This window comes from Rhamphochromis sp. 'chilingali', assembly GCF_963969265.1.
Source record: "Rhamphochromis sp. 'chilingali' genome assembly, chromosome: 2".
In the NCBI taxonomy this organism is placed as follows: domain Eukaryota; kingdom Metazoa; phylum Chordata; class Actinopteri; order Cichliformes; family Cichlidae; genus Rhamphochromis; species Rhamphochromis sp. 'chilingali'.
Genome location: NC_137930.1, coordinates 64399185 through 64415541, shown reverse-complemented (window position 1 = coordinate 64415541; position 16357 = coordinate 64399185). Strand labels below are relative to the sequence as shown.

Genomic DNA, 16357 nt, shown 5'->3' with positions numbered 1-16357 from the left:
GATGGATTAAGTGCAGGAAACACTAGTATAAGGTGTCTATGGAACAAATCTCCTTCAGCGTTCAAAATGACCAAAGTGAGGCCTACAGGCGTTTCTCTCGGTTGGTTGTGTTCAGGGAAAAAGCAGCTAAATACACTGAGACTGCTCCTCATTGTTAGTGAGTTAACTCTGGATATCTGTAGGTTTTGTCAAACTTGGAGTGAACAAAAGCAGAAAAACAGTAAAAGATGCAGACAGTGAAAGTCTGGTTTATTTCATGAACACAATGAAACATTTTACAGTCCACAGAGCAAAGTAGCATACATGATAAATAGATACACATAACATGAGAAGTAAAACTCGTCGTCTTACCACATGTTATATTCTGTAAACTTAAAATAACCACAGAAATTAGAGTTTAGTGTTTTAAGTCATCTATTAAAAAACATGAGTCAACATTACTGAAGTGACACTTTAACGATGCGTCTTATCACCGTGTTTATGATGATAAAACATGTTCTCTCGTTAGTAGATGTCAGCGCTGTCACTTGTCATGAAAATGTCCAGAGCCAGGGTTCCTCTTTAATCACCATTGATCATTAATAGGGTCACAAAAGATTTGTCACATTATCCCCATAAACAAATTGCTTTTATAGAAATCATTGTGATACAAATATTTAGATTCTTGATTCACAATGTGCACGAACTCAAAATCTTTAGAGGTTCATATTTATAAAGTATCGCAAATAATACATTTATACCATTGTATGAGCTACACTTCTTGTAAAAACTGATTGAAAAAAGCTCCTGTCGTGACCTTCCTTCTGTGAGGACACACACACACACACACACAGAGAGAGAGAGAGGGGGGGAAGATCATTAGGATTGGAGGCGTTTTTGGATTTTCACTTATTGTTGGCTTTACAGTCACATAAAATTCATTCCAATTTTTTTGCCTTTGCTTCAATTAAGGTGTTTCTTTAAATCTACAGCAGCTTCCTTTTCAAAAAGTTTACTGACATAGTAAGGAAGTAGCTAGGGAACTCAGTAAGTATGAGCAACAACAGCTTAGGGACTGTTTCTACAATAAAGAGGAATTCATCATCATCTGCAGTTCATCAACAAAAAAAAACAAAAAAAAGTGCCATTAAAAACAATTCAGCAGATCCTCAAAGTATGGATACAATCTGTTTTCAGCTGTAGAGGTACGCTTCATGTACTTATCAACATGCAGTTTAGAGGCTTGCATTAGAGTGCTTTGGTACTTGGGCCTCTTTTATTTAGCACGGTTATACCATTGTGTATTTAGCTATATAAATATGCTCAAGAGTCTATTGTATGTTTGTCATGCAATTAAAAATTCAAAAATATAATTTTTAAATCAGTAACTTTGCAAATTTAGCGCGGACCCTCACCCCTCCCTCCGGCTCCCACGGCCCCGCTGTCACCGTAAGACTCATACTCTTCCCCCACGTATGCTGCTATTTCCCCGCGCCCCAATAATTCTTGTCCTTTTTCTGTTGCAGCCTCCCACAGTCCCGTTTTCGGCGTTCCTGCGCGACTCATCTCCCGGTCCCTTGGTTTCTCGAGTTTCACGCGTGTTTTCCTTCTACCCTCCCGGGACACCTTCAGTTAAAATAAAGTTTATTTTCTCGTACTCCTGTGTGTGTTGGCTCTGCTTCTGGGTCCAGCTTGTGCGCTGAACTTTGGTTCATGACACTAATAGTTTTAAATAGAGCACCACAAACAACAGGTATTCCTTTAGAAATAAACTTTTCTTGTGTTACTTCTAAAAACTACAGATTCTTAACTCTGCAACAGTTAGACAGAGTTGGTTACAGTTAGGCCCTCAACAGTCAGCAAAACAAGTCATAAAACAATAAAAGAGGCTCCCTTATCAAGAGCATCCCAGCACTGTAGTTCCATTACAATCAGTTTCCTTTATTTTATCTTATCATGTCAGAGGCCAACTGAAACCAAGTCCACCTATATAAAAACACCCCATCAGACACACAGTAGTTTCCTCAGCACTTCACAACTGCCGCAAGGTATAGCGTTTTAACTTTTTATTTTTTCGGATCCCAGACACAGCGGTGTGAGGTAGTTAGCACACAGTTTGGACGTGTAGAAAACATTGCTTGTTTGGAACACATCAGCAGAGAGGTAGAGTTCATAGCTGTTCATAAGAGTTTAATTTAATCAAACCTCATTTTACGGATCTAAGTGGCTCCTCATCACTAGCCAATTCACCATTTTATTTAAATATCTGAATTTTCGGAATGAGGATCCAAGCGGGACACAGAGGCTGCTTTAACGCACCAGAATGCAAATATAAATAAAAGCCTGACTATCCTGAGAGCCTAGCTGCAGCGAGACCTTTCTTTCACACAGATTCCTGGATGTGCGTCGGATCCGACTTTGCTACCCGCACAGAGCGTTTCTGACAGTCGGGCGCTGCTTATACAATAGAGAAAAGCAACAATACACCGTGTTTCTCTGCTCCAAGGTAAGGATGTCTGTTATACCCAGCGCATAAATGTCTCTGTGTTAACGCTGATTATTCAAACCCTGTTGAAAATGTGACACATTTGTTATCCAAAAACATTTCCTCTAAATTTGCAAAGTTACTGATTTAAAAATTATATTTTTGAATTTTTAATTGCATGACAAACATACAATAGACTCTTGAGCATATTTATATAGCTAAATGCACAATGGTATAACCGTGCTAAATAAAAGAGGCCCAAGTACCAAAGCACTCTAATGCAAGCCTCTAAACTGCATGTTGATAAGTACATGAAGCGTACCTCTACAGCTGAAAACAGATTGTATCCATACTTTGAGGATCTGCTGAATTGTTTTTAATGGCACTTTTTTTTTTTTGTTGATGAACTGCAGATGATGATGAATTCCTCTTTATTGTAGAAACAGTCCCTAAGCTGTTGTTGCTCATACTTACTGAGTTCCCTAGCTACTTCCTTACTATGTCAGTAAACTTTTTGAAAAGGAAGCTGCTGTAGATTTAAAGAAACACCTTAATTGAAGCAAAGGCAAAAAAATTGGAATGAATTTTATGTGACTGTAAAGCCAACAATAAGTGAAAATCCAAAAACGCCTCCAATCCTAATGATCTTCCCCCTCTCTCTCTCTCTCTCTCTGTGTGTGTGTGTGTGTCCTCACAGAAGGAAGGTCACGACAGGAGCTTTTTTCAATCAGTTTTTACAAGAAGTGTAGCTCATACAATGGTATAAATGTATTATTTGCGATACTTTATAAATATGAACCTCTAAAGATTTTGAGTTCGTGCACATTGTGAATCAAGAATCTAAATATTTGTATCACAATGATTTCTATAAAAGCATTTTGTTTATGGGGATAATGTGACAAATCTTTTGTGACCCTATTAATGATCAATGGTGATTAAAGAGGAACCCTGGCTCTGGACATTTTCATGACAAGTGACAGCGCAGACATCTACTAACGAGAGAACATGTTTTATCATCATAAACACGGTGATAAGACGCATCGTTAAAGCGTCACTTCAGTAATGTTGACTCGTGTTTTTAATAATGACTTTAAAACACTAAACTCTAATTTCTGTGGTTATTTTAAGTTTACAGAATATAACATGTGGTAAGACGACGAGTTTTACTTCTCATGTTATGTGTATCTATTTATCATGTATGCTACTTTGCTCTGTGGACTGTAAAATGTTTCATTGTGTTCATGAAATAAACCAGACTTTCACTGTCTGCATCTTTTACTGTTTTTCTGCTTTTGTTCACTCCAAGTTTGACAAAACCTACAGATATCCAGAGTTAACTCGCTAACAATGCGGAGCAGTCTCAGTGTATTTAGCTGCTTTTTCCCTGAACACAACCAACCGAGAGAAACGCCTGTGGTCCTCACTTTGGTCATTTTGAACGCTGAAGGAGATTTGTTCAATAGACACCTTATACTAGTGTTTCCTGCACTTAATCCATCACTACTATGTTCTATATAAATCCAGATTCCTTTTATAGTTTGCAGTGAAATTTGTTAAACCGTTGCTTAATGGGACAGAAGTACAAGTCGCTCTTTACTAACACATTTGTAGATGAGTTTAATGCTGAACAACACAGCTAGCAGTCTCACACACTCTTTAGGTTTTTCACGTTATGTGTGTAAGGGTTTAGTCTATCAAACCTTACCCTTTTCTCCTCAGTATCACAACAGTATGACTCCCAAAGTACGGCTCAGTAAACAACCTATGACTCTAAAGCCAGAACAGAAAGATACAGTTGGAAGATGAATGATTGCGTTTTTATGATGTGTAGTAAAACGACCCCCTCTTCTTCTTCTCTGTGTTGTTCTTGTGTGTGTGTGTGTGTGTGTGTGTGTGTGTGTGTGTGTGTGTGTGTGTGTGTGTGTGTGTGTGTGTGTGTGTGTGTGTGTGTGTGTGTGTGTGTGTGTGTGTGTGTGTGTGTGTGTGCCTTAGAAGTCAAATAATACATTAGCCATACTTAAAAAAACATCTGAATTTCATTTAGAACTGAGATTCTAAGTTGTAAGGAGGAATCTTATGCACAGCCAGAAACATGTTTCCCCACTTTCACAATGCTGAGGTGCCAAATCCACAACCCCCAACAAATGGTTTATTACACGCAGGTGTGAAGGGCAAGCTTTACTTACACAGCCTCACACACAGTAGATTTTTAAAGTTTTTTTGGGTACAGTGGTTTAGCCACAGATGCAACATCCACTTTTGATAAAGATCACTCCACCTGTTTATTTCTTAAGAAATTAAGCATCTTTATTAAGCTCTTATTTATACATGTCTACACATTAATAGACACCGTGTGCTCTGAGACATTATAGACTTCTACTTCTGCTTCCATCGGTTTGCATTTTAAACTCCCAGCCTTTCAGGTTGTTATGAACGGCTTATATTTCTAACATTTTGTGATGTAAAAGTGAACCATGGTTTTTTTTTTTTTAATTTTCTGTTTGATGGAAGGACTTAAGACACGAGTTATTTAAACAATTCTAAATGACCGTGTGATGGCCATAGTACTTTATGTGGGCCAAATATGTTAAGGATAATGTTTATCAATGTAAAATTGCAAAGAACCTTTGAATAGATTATAACATTTTGTAAACAGTTACCTCAGAAGCTGTACTGGTAGATCTATGTATGTAAGGTAAAACTTTCCACAGTACTTCCACTTAAGTAACTAAACACATAAAGTCACCCTTACCAATAATCCACTGCTCCTTGAAAAAAAGTAGCACAAACAGACGACTGACTGAGCAATGATAAGTAGAGCTACCCGAGGCCGAGACTCAAGCAGAAGAAAATTAAAAGTTGTTGTTTTTGTGGCTCGAAAAATTAAAGAAAGTATGTTTAATAATTCAACAAGACCCGCACCTTCAACACATGTACATTCAAATTTTGGAACAGGCTCAACATTGCTGCTGTTCAATAGTTTTTATCCGTTTGAAAAAGTCATTTTACGGCTTTAATGTTTCCAGCTGATAAGGAGAATGAGTGCGTTTCAAATGTGCGTCCAAAGGCTTTAAACATCTGCTTTGTCTGTAACGACAGTATCAAACTACAGAGCATTGTTTTTACTAAAATTCAACATTTTCCGATGAAAATTTGGCTACTTTTTTTTTTTTCTTTACTGTAACACCCACCTCAATGCCATTTTTAGGATATTCTTGGTGATCACATTTTTTTCATATTTATGCTTTTGGCACTGAGGGTATCTAATACGCATGTTGTCACTGTGTTTGTACTACCAGCTGTGAGGGCTCTGCTTTTGCTTTGAGCAGTCTGTTTTTATTTTGTCTCGTGAGTATGTGTGTGTTTTTCAAACGAGATCCTCGTCAGTTTGATTTTGTTACCACAAACTTTGTGTGAAGTTCACAACAGAGGTAAAGAGATTTAAACACCCCAGTTTAAGGAGGCAGGCAGGGGTTGGACCACCTGCACAGGACAGGTGAAGCAGAGAGTGTCGGGGGGAGATGTGCAACAGAAGCAGAGGGAACATTTTACAAGATGATAAATGGCAGATTTAGATGATTAAGGATTTGTTGACAAGATTAAAAGACACGTCCGTCAGAGTTCAACAACATTACAGTTTGATTAAATAAAAAAGTTTTTAGACTACACAAGGTTCATTTTCTCCTCTGATAGTAATCATATTAAACATGTCAAGAAAGAAAGAGTATAAAGAAAATAGTAAATGTGTGTCTAATTAAACTCTTCCTGTGAGCCTTACATCATCCTTTAATATGTTTGGTGTTACAAACTTGAAGAAGCATGGAAAAGATCATCAGACATTAATCTAATCAGTTTTCAGCCTTCATTCATATTGAAAAGTTGAAATCTTCCCTGCTAGACCCAAGTGCAGCGTTTAACACCGTCGGCCAGAACATTTTATTACAGCTATTATTAAATGGAGAGTCCTCTTCACACACTGAGGTTAATTATGAAGCTCCACAGGCTTCTGTGCAAAGACCAGTTCTGTTTACATTATACGTGCTTTAGAAGACATAGCATACCACAGGTCAGCTCAGCAACATTTCGACTTTGGCTTGTTTTTTCTGGTTAACGTTAATTACGTAATTTAGAATTAAAGTTTAGTGTTCTTAGCATTTAGGATGGCCGTGGCGAGTAACTCAAGTGCTGTAAAAATTTCATGAAACCTCATCAAAAGTTATCTGAGTTGGAAGGGTGACTGTTAATAAGCCATTCTTAAGGAAGGAGAACAGAGAAAAATAAGGCTGAGGTGTGCCAAATTACACAAGAAATTGACTGGAAAAAGAAATCAGCTGTAATATGTCTTATGGAGTAATGAATCCAAATTTGAAATATGCATGGAAGAGGTCCGAAGAGAGATACAACAGTGAATGTCTATAGCCGTCTTTAACACAGCGTGGATACTCTACCGTGCTTTGAGGCTGGATTTCAGCCAGTGTTGTTGGAGCTCTTATCCAAATTAATCAAATTATGAATGTAGAAAAGTTCCACCAGATTTTGATCGACCATGTAATACCACGTAGTGTCTGATTGGCTTCAACTTCATTTTTCAGTACGACAATGATCGCAAACATACTGCCAATGTAGTCAAAGTATGCCTGGATGAAACAACGCATCAGTCATGGATTGATCTCTCCAGGGTTCGAACCTCAAGATAATCGAAGCAGTGTGGGATCATCTTGACAGAAAACAAAACAAAAGGCAGCCAGCATCCAAAGAAGAGTCTCGGATGTCTTTCAAGAAGCCTGCAGAACTAAGAAATTACAAGAAAGCTTACCTATTAGAGTTTAAGCTGTGTTGAAGAATGAAAGGCAGCTTTAACTGAACAAAAGGGGAAAAAAATCCCACATTGACAGCTAACTCAAGAGACAAAAAGCATTAGAACTCAAGTCATTACCTTACTTAAGGATAAATAAGTTAATTAATTACATTAATGCATAAGCAGAAAATAACCTACAGTAACTGCTTTGCGATATGGAAGTGCAAAAGACAACTGAAAGGGAGGATAGTTTCTATATATGTGGTTTCTATTAAGGGACAGAGGAACGATAAGAAACGATAAGAAATCAAGGACAAGGAGTGTGGTGTAGATAAGTGAGGAAATCCGATCATTACTACAAATTTAGTTGAAATTTAACTATTTTAACTATGGTGTGTGAGGTGGGCCCCTGGGTGCCTCCTGTGAGGGCTGTCTGTTTTCCACATTCTGCAACGGTAAAATTACGACTTTGAGGCGGATATTTGTTTTACCAAATGGACAAAACCCGTCTCCTGTTGACAAAACTCGCCTCATGGTTGACTCTTTCCCACAGAGGGGGAGGGGGGGGGGGGTGCTTTAATAAACTTATTCGAATATGAGCTTTTTTCCACTAAGACTTGTTTTATGGGGAGATGTACGAAATTATTTACCGGGTTACAAGCAATGATAATATCGACTGTTGACTCCTCAGCGTCATCATTTTCTATCTATTGAGAAAACCCATTGTAAAAGTAATGAAGAAAAAAAAAAAACTCTTCCGCCGTCTCACTCCTCCTTGACCCGCGGTGTGTGTGTGTGTGTGTGTGTGTGTGTGTGTGTGTGAAACAAGATCGCCTGTCGCTGCAATTATGGTTTGTTTTTCAGTCTCTCAAAAGGAAAAGTAGTATTCACTAAGGGATATTTATTCGTTTTTTACACATAGGCAGCCTGTAGGTTACAAGCGGATAGAAAGTTCTTCTTTTCATCACAAGCTATGGTGTATCTTAAAGGTTTTTTACAGCGTCTGTATTATAGGAAAATAAAATACTATTGAAATCTCTACAGGAAGTCAGTCTTTATTCCCATTACAAACGCCGGTGCAGCTTAAGAAAGTAAAATTACACCCGCTATTGTAAAAAACAGAGAAAATTGTCATAATATTGAAACAGAATTCAGACTATGAGTTTGCGGAAAACTAGCTGCCGCTCTGTCTCTCTATACATCACAGAATCAGCTGCTGCATCACCGCTGTGCTTAGGGAACATGACGCATCAGGTCTGAAAATGACTAGACACTTCCGGAGTATTTCCGGTAGGGTCATAAGGTCCGGATCGAGGCCTTCCATAGTAAATATGCTGTATTTGAATATGTCATATTCAAAGCCTTCTTCTTTGGGAGAGCAGATCTCATCGGACACAGGAACGCTGCTGGGCTGCAGAAGGAAATCCATCTTGCGTCTGTGCCTTAGAAATTGTGATGGACTCCACCTCTCTGCTTTTTTATTCTCCTCCCCCGCTGCACTCCCTCCCTCTAAAAACTTTTTTTTCCCAACAACAGATGGCGCTCTTCCGGAGGTTTCCCCCCTCCCTTCTCAGGATGCAATTCGACACGCTTAGCAACAGATGGCACGCTTCCGGGGTTCACCCCCCCTTCTCCGGATGCAATTCGTCACGCTCATTACACACTTCCGGGGGGGGAGGGGGAGGTCAAAAGGTCGTGATTAGGGCCATCAATCACTTCGGATTAAATTTTGTCATAAGCTGTATGGGAGTATCTCTCTTATATTGTAATGCACAGAACAAATGAGGAAAAATGTATAAACTCAGGCGCTAGCTCATAAGCTTTTTTTATACCAGCCGCTGCTGAAAAACCCTGTGTTGCCATAGTGAGCGTGTTGGTGGTTAGTGAAGCGCAATGTATGGGCCCTTTCAAATAATGACCTTGTTGTGCTCCTTGAAAAATGTCCAAGGACTTGCATAAACATGTTTTTGGATCCCTAAAAGACTCTTGTGGTGATAATTCAGTAATTTTCTCTAATACATATCTCTGTTAAGCTGGCATAATTGCCCTTTAAGGCATAAAGAAGCGGAAAAAGTGAGCCACATAATAATGTTTTTGTCTGACTCATCTCCCTCAGCCGTCAAGCGGAGCATTTCGAAAATCAAAGGTTTCTTATTGTTCCCTGTGCTGCTTTCTTTGTTTATCACAGACCCAGTTTTCCTTTATTTTTCTTCATGATGATGTAAAGTAGTGAAAAGCAACAAACTGACAAGAATAAGATTAAAATCAAGCCAACCCATGGCGCTTCATTTCCTTTTTTTAAGTTAGATTATCATTTAGATGTTGAAGTTAGCCTTGGGTAAGGATAAGAAAATGTGCTGTGCTTTTTTTACTTTGTTACTACTGCAGCGAGGAAAGTCTAGCTGTAGGCCTGAGAACCTGCCTTTGTCCCTGTTAATTTAAATTAAGCTAGCACAGTTTTTTTTTCCTTTTCAATAAAATAAATTGAAGTTATTTTTCCCCTCTTACTGTTTAACTGTGCTAGAAAGAAACAGTAAATTTATGGATCCCGGTGTGTCCAGAAAGTTGCGAACTGAAAATCCATCTCTTCAGCTGTAGTCACATCACATACAGATCACCGGTGCTGGTGAGTGTGTAATGCTGCACAGAGCTATCTGGTACTCCTCAGAAACGAAGCAGACAGTGGTCTGTTTGGTCTGTTCAGTAAAGGGGATTCTGGCAGTCTACATTCACTGCAGACATTGGCTGTGCCGGAGAGATTTCTGAGGACTAGACTTCCTAAACATACCGTGCACTGTTATCAAACTTCTCTCAGTTGTTCCTGTTCCTCTTTATTGTGCCACTGATAATATTTGACCTCTTTTGTGTTCATCACCTTTCATTTGTCCCGTGTTATCTTGCTTATTGATTCTCATTTTCTCTTTACTTACTTCACTTCTCTTACTTTTCTCTTATTCCCCCAAAATAGTTTTTGTCATTATTATAAATGATGAATAATTTGTGATTAGTCACTTGTCATATCCCAGTGTCTTTGCATCTATTTCCATATTTTAATTAGATCAATCAGTTACCAGGAGCCACTGCTGATTCACTGAAACTACAACATGCAAAATCGGAAGAATTATTACTATTATGTTAGGGCTAATTAACATACTGTATACCTGTGGGGCAGTTAATATGAATAAAGAAGTTAATTTATTGCAATTAGTCCACTGTGGTTATCAAGTCTCACGTGGTTGGAAATTAGGATTTGTGGACTTGTGGAATCTGTCTTAGTTGGCTGGTAATAGATGGTGGAGGGGGAAAAAAAAGATTTGTGAGATGAGCCCCACTTCCCTGCCCCTCTTTCCCGTTCTCTGCGATACCGATTTTTGCAGATGCTGGTGCTTGTTTGTGTTTAGCAAAGCAGATTAATTAAGCTCATTGGTATTCCAGGACACTGTTCCCAGCTGTTTTCCAAGCCTAGGATCAGCAAGGTCATCCATTTGAATTTCGCTCTCTGAACATGTGGAGCCTGGAAGGAAACTGTCATGAATCGCTGTGCGGCAGGCAGGAGAAGGACCCAGGATGCAGACTCACAGACACGGGGATAAACTTAAAGAACACAGCTTTAATGCTGGCACGGCAGAATACAGGAAATACAGAACTAACTGGGAAAAAGTAAACTAACATTCGCAGGAAGGCACAGGAAGATCCACACAACATGAGGGACGACGTCACGCTGAACAGAGGGAGACGCAGACAGAAATACACAGAGGGTTAACGAGGAAAGTGGGAACACACGGGGAACACAGGTGACACTGATAATCATAACGAGACAGGGCGGGGTGAACTGAACATGACATGTACGGGCGTGAGAGTCACAAAGTAAACAGGAAGTGCACAGAGGTTCAGACAGGAGGAGAGAGCACGGGGAAAACACAGACATAACGGGCTGGGAAAACATGAAACAACCACAAAGGGAGACGAGGGCTCATAAATACATAGAGGGCACACAGGGGGAAGAGAGAGCACGGGGAGAACTTAGACATAATGGGCAGGGGAAACATGGAATAAAACATAAGGAGAGACGAGGGCTCACAGATACACAGGGGGTAAAAGCCATGAAGGGAAAACACTTAGGGAACAACACAACAGGGCAACTCAGAAAACATGGCCTAAGCAAGGAACAAAATACAAACATACAAGAAAACTAAGAACACTGGGCCAACATGGCCCAGGACCATGACAGAAACAGCTGGGAGGCAAGCACCCACAAAAGCGAGGGTTTTGACAGTCGAGATGGATGGATTTCAGTGATAAAATCTCTCTGATCGGTTCTATCACTCAACTCCTTATGTCCCTGATTCATTCCTCCCACAGCAGATCTGTGTGCGCTGTGTAATAGATCATTTGTTATTCCATTTGAGTAAAAGTCAAAAAGGTAAATAGCGTTGTAAACATATGATAAATAGGCAGCCTCATCAGTGTGATTGATATTTCCTGTTTTGCCTTGATGCAACTTCTAATATATAATGTCATCTGACAGGCCCCAGTTAGTATCAACATTAATTATCAGTAAAACATGTTAACATGGTTCTGGGCCCTGTGCCAGCAAACAATGAGATTTGTAAGTCTGAAATAATGAGTCTTTGTGAGTATTTGTGCATTGTAAGTAATAGCAACAACTTGTCAAAGTGGAAAGTCAATACACACTATAGTGGGAAAAAAAGGAGATACAGCTCATGAAGAATGCAGCGCAGCCTCGGGTCAATGAGTTAACTGTACCTTTTAGTATTGCATCGATAAGCAGACTTTGAGTTAGATCACGCTGAGGCAGCAGTTTACTGAGTTGTGTCCCTGTGAATTACTGTCCACAGTGAAGAAGTAAAGTCTGTTCTTTCAAGTTATTTCTAAAACATTAGCTCTTTAAATTAGAATCAGTAACCACGCACTACAAAATCTCTAATGTGTTGTACACGAATTGTCTTTAATCATCATTCAAACATCGCTCCCACCTGTAAACGGTTAAAGCTGACTTGTCAGGAACAAGAGACTCTTGGTTTGCATATAATAAGCAATGTCACCGAGACGACCCAAGGTCTAAACTTTACTATAAGACTACCGAGATTTGCAGCTTTTATGCTGAGATAAACAACACCTCAAACATAAAGAAGGATGAGTGGATCTCAATAATAATCATAATAAATGCCTAGTAATATTAGAAAGAAAACTGGTCAAAGTATGGAGCTTTGTGGAAATTAATATTTAAAGATGAGCCTGTTTAAAAAGTCTAACTGTGGATTCATTAAAGACTGAGCAAGGGGCTTTTAATTAGCGAGGTTTTCAGTTATTGGTTCATAACTAAAGTTCTACTAACAAAACTTAATCTGCTGTTGAAGGCTGTGAAACAGCAAAAATATTTGAGATTCAGCGTCATGTAAGCTTTCCAGCGAATGTGTCAAAAAATATTTTTGCTTCAGGCACTGGGATTTAGTTTGCTAGTGTTCAAACAGCTCTTGATTCATCAGACTGACCGCTGAGTCCTTTCTCATACTTTTTGTGTTCCTGTTGTTTTTGATTTATATGAGACACCAGCTGATGCAATATAAATGTTTTGTCCTTAGTTGAGTTGGTGTGTGTGTGTGTGTGTGTGTGTGTGTGTGTGGGTGTGTGTGTGTGTGTGTGTGTGTGTGTGTGTGTGTGTGTGTGTGTGTGTGCACGCCATGCACAAATGCAACAGAACTAAGTCTGTTTGTGAGTCTTTTGGTACCCACAAACAGCAGGTACTTTACGCTCCTCTGGTGACAGACAGGAGGGGAGCCTGTTGTCACATTTCTTCATCATTATTTTCCCTGCCCTCCTTCATCTCTCTCCCTTGGAAGTTAAAAAAGTAATCAAAGGCTTGGCATCTGACAGCTCTGGCTCTTTGCTTCCTCCACTCTAAAAAAAAAAAAAAAAAAAAAAATCTTTTTTTTTCTCCTCCCCTGAATCTTTTGCAAACACTAGCGCCTTCTCGACAAAAGCCCCTCATTTCAGGGGTGCTGAAAACCTCTCCAGCTTTTCTCAGTGGAGGTGTGCCTCTTTTGACATCTCTGCTAAATGGAGGATGCTTTGCCACTCATTTAACAGCTCTGCGACTTTGTTCCTCCTCTGGGAGGCACACAGCCTTTTATCTCCTCATAGCTGGCTGAGAACTTGCTCTCCTCTCTGCTCTGTCCCACCCGTCACAGCGCAGCATTAGCATGTACATGCCTCTTAGCAGACCACAGAGAAAGAGCCCTGCAGTGCTCTGGCTGGAGCACGAGGCTTAGTCCCCTGGAGGAAAAATCTTGGCCGCAGGGTGAATAACTGGAGTATGTTGGACATTAGGGCTTTGGCAATTCAAAATGCTGGATTAGGCGTGAATAGTACGGAGGCATTTACACAAGGTTTTAACAGAAGGGAAATAAAGATGTTTCCTGTTATTTCACGATGTACAGTATGTGTTTTCATTTCCTATATCAGTTATATGCAGCCTCTGGAGAGTCAGATTACCTCAGTAATCGATGGATGGATGAATGGGTGAATGGATTTGTGCTTTCATGAATGTAAGGCCTTAGTCTAACCACTGAGATCCATGACCGCCATTAGTCGACTCCTTTTATCGGTGTTGGTTTATGGTAACTGATTTTTAAAAGTGCTGTTTTTTCTTTTGTATGTTTTTCAAGGATGACGAGCCAATGACAGCAGGGGCTGACGGCAGAGATCACGCCCGTATTCGGAAGTTCCTCAGCCAGCACACCAAGAAATTACCCTGGAAACCAGAGGTAGTACAAATAATTTGCCCTCCTTTTTATTTGATGTGATTTCTCCTTTTGCACATATCACTTATTCATCTTCAATTTAAAGCCTTTCTTGCATCTCGCAGACAGAGCTATTGTGATTCCTCGGTTGTTTTGCTGTTTGTGTAATTAATCCACTCAATTTGGCAAGGCCACTTAGTGTGAATATCTTCCTCATTTTCTATCAGTTGTCCTTTCAACTGCAGTTGGTATTTGAGGTCAAACAGAGATCCAGCCAATTTCTGGTGGCATTATTGAAACATCAAACTGCAATTTATCATTATTAGGATAAATTATTGTGTCAGGATGAAAATATTTGATCCAAAATAATGATTACATTTCAAGCCATGCATGGCTGAAGTGATGTGATTTTGCTGTCTTTTGTGTGTAGTTGACACACCTGCTGTAACAACAGGAGCAGCAGACAGGCGTATTAAGCAGTGGATTATTGATAGAGAAAGCAGCTGTGGAAGTGTAATCTGTTCAGCAGGGTTTAATTATAGCTTTGTGCATGTATGTATGTGTGTCTGTAGCCTGGGACATGTGTTGAATTAGTAATTTTCCAAGTGGGGTAAAGTTTAACTACAAAGTCTTTGCTTCAAACCAGCATGATCTTCCAGCACACAGTGGACAGTTCACGTAGGTTCTCTGCCTTTTACTCTGACTTCTCGCTGCTTCCATAAAGCTTTATGCATGTAATCTTTTGTCCAAGGCAAGATTAAAGCAGTGCTGAGTGCGGTATGGGCCTAATATTGTTATAGTAACTGCATTATTTCAGCAGACTCTCCTGAGCTGGTCTCAGGTTAGCTTATCTTTGCCGTCATGACTTCTCTCAGCAACAAAACAGCCAAACACTCTCATTTGGCTTTTAAAGCAGTCATATGTGGATGATGTCTGCTTTTCTGATTTAATATGCCCTGCAAACATCTGTTGTCTGAATAGCGAGGGGCTGCATCTAAATGTGGTGATGGTTTTGGCATAATTTAAAACGGTGCTACTTAGAAAATGAGGAGTCACATTGATATGAAACAGCCAAGCTAGGACCACAGCCAAGTAGGCAGTCTGATACTGGACCATGTAGACTAATTGCACAAATCTAAATAGATTTCAAGGGTTGATCATAGCAAGAAGCTTTATTATGTTCTATTTTTTCCTCCTGTGCCTTGTGTTTTATCATTTTGCAGATCACAGGATATGTTTTTGCATTCACAAACATGTAAGTGATTTCATTGACCAAACATATTTTCTTATTCATGGTGTGGAATGAAAAAGCAAAGCAGCCGCAGAAGGAAAATAAATTTTGCAACATCCACACCCACAACATCTTACATTAGACATGACTAGCGTCAAAGCTCCCTTTTAAGATAAGATAAGATAAGATAGAACTTTATTAATCCCTCGGGTGGGTTCCTCTGGGAAATTCGACTTCCAAAAAGCACAGCAACGGCCGAAGTTACAGTTACAGAATTGTTATATATATATATATATATATATATATATATACACACACACACACACACACACATATATAAATACAGAGACAAATATAAATAAAATATACAAAGGGGATAAATAGAATAAATAGGAATAAAAAATAAAAATACAAGTGAATTGCACATTTCAAGTATTGAGTCTATTGCACTGTTGACTATTTACAAAAAGTATTGCACAAGGTATTGTACAGTGAGGTGAAGAGGCACTACAGCTTAGTTGTTCCCCCCTCCTTTGTCCTCCTGTTTCCCCTCCAGAGAGGAGTTAAACAGTCTGATGGCGTGTGGGACAAAGGAGTTTTTAAGTCTGTTAGTTCTTGTCTTGGGGAGAAGCAACCTGTCACTGAACAGACTCTTCTGATTGTTTATGGCCGTGTGCAGAGGATGCCCAGCATTGTTCATAATGTCCATCAGTTTCTTTAATGTCCTTTTCTCTGCCACTGTCACCAGAGTGTCCAGCTTCATGCCGACCACAGAGCTAGCCCTCCTGATCAGTTTCTCCAGCCTGGATGAGTCCCTCTTTGCTGTGCTGCTCCCCCAGCACACCACAGCATAGAAAAGTACTCCAGCAACCACCGACTGGTAAAACATCCTCAGGAGCTTCCTGCAGATGTTAAAAGACCTCAGCCTCCTGAGGAAGTACAGTCGGCTTTGGGCTTTTTTATACAGGTGCTCTGTGTTGCATGACCAGTCCAGTTTATTGTCCACCCACAGCCCGAGGTACTTGTACTTGTTGACCACCTCCACCTCCTCCCCCTCTATCTGAACCGGTAGTGGACCTTCTCTGGACCTCCCGAAGTCC

The 16357-nt window shown here is 39.7% G+C and overlaps 1 protein-coding gene and 1 long non-coding RNA gene across 3 annotated transcripts in view; both read left to right on the top strand.

Annotated features, from left to right (window-relative positions):
- b4galnt4a (beta-1,4-N-acetyl-galactosaminyl transferase 4a) overlaps positions 1–16357 on the top strand; it is a 181715-nt gene that overhangs the window by 91049 nt on the left and 74309 nt on the right. For both annotated transcript variants that reach the window (XM_080876616.1, XM_080876617.1), the window contains one exon: positions 13952–14050. In XM_080876616.1, the coding sequence (XP_080732742.1) occupies positions 13952–14050 (99 nt within the window). The remainder of the gene's footprint in view (positions 1–13951; positions 14051–16357) is intronic.
- LOC308393108 lies at positions 167–4406 on the top strand. Its single transcript, XR_013970920.1, has 2 exons — positions 167–2485; positions 3162–4406. It is a non-coding gene; the product is annotated as an uncharacterized lncRNA (long non-coding RNA).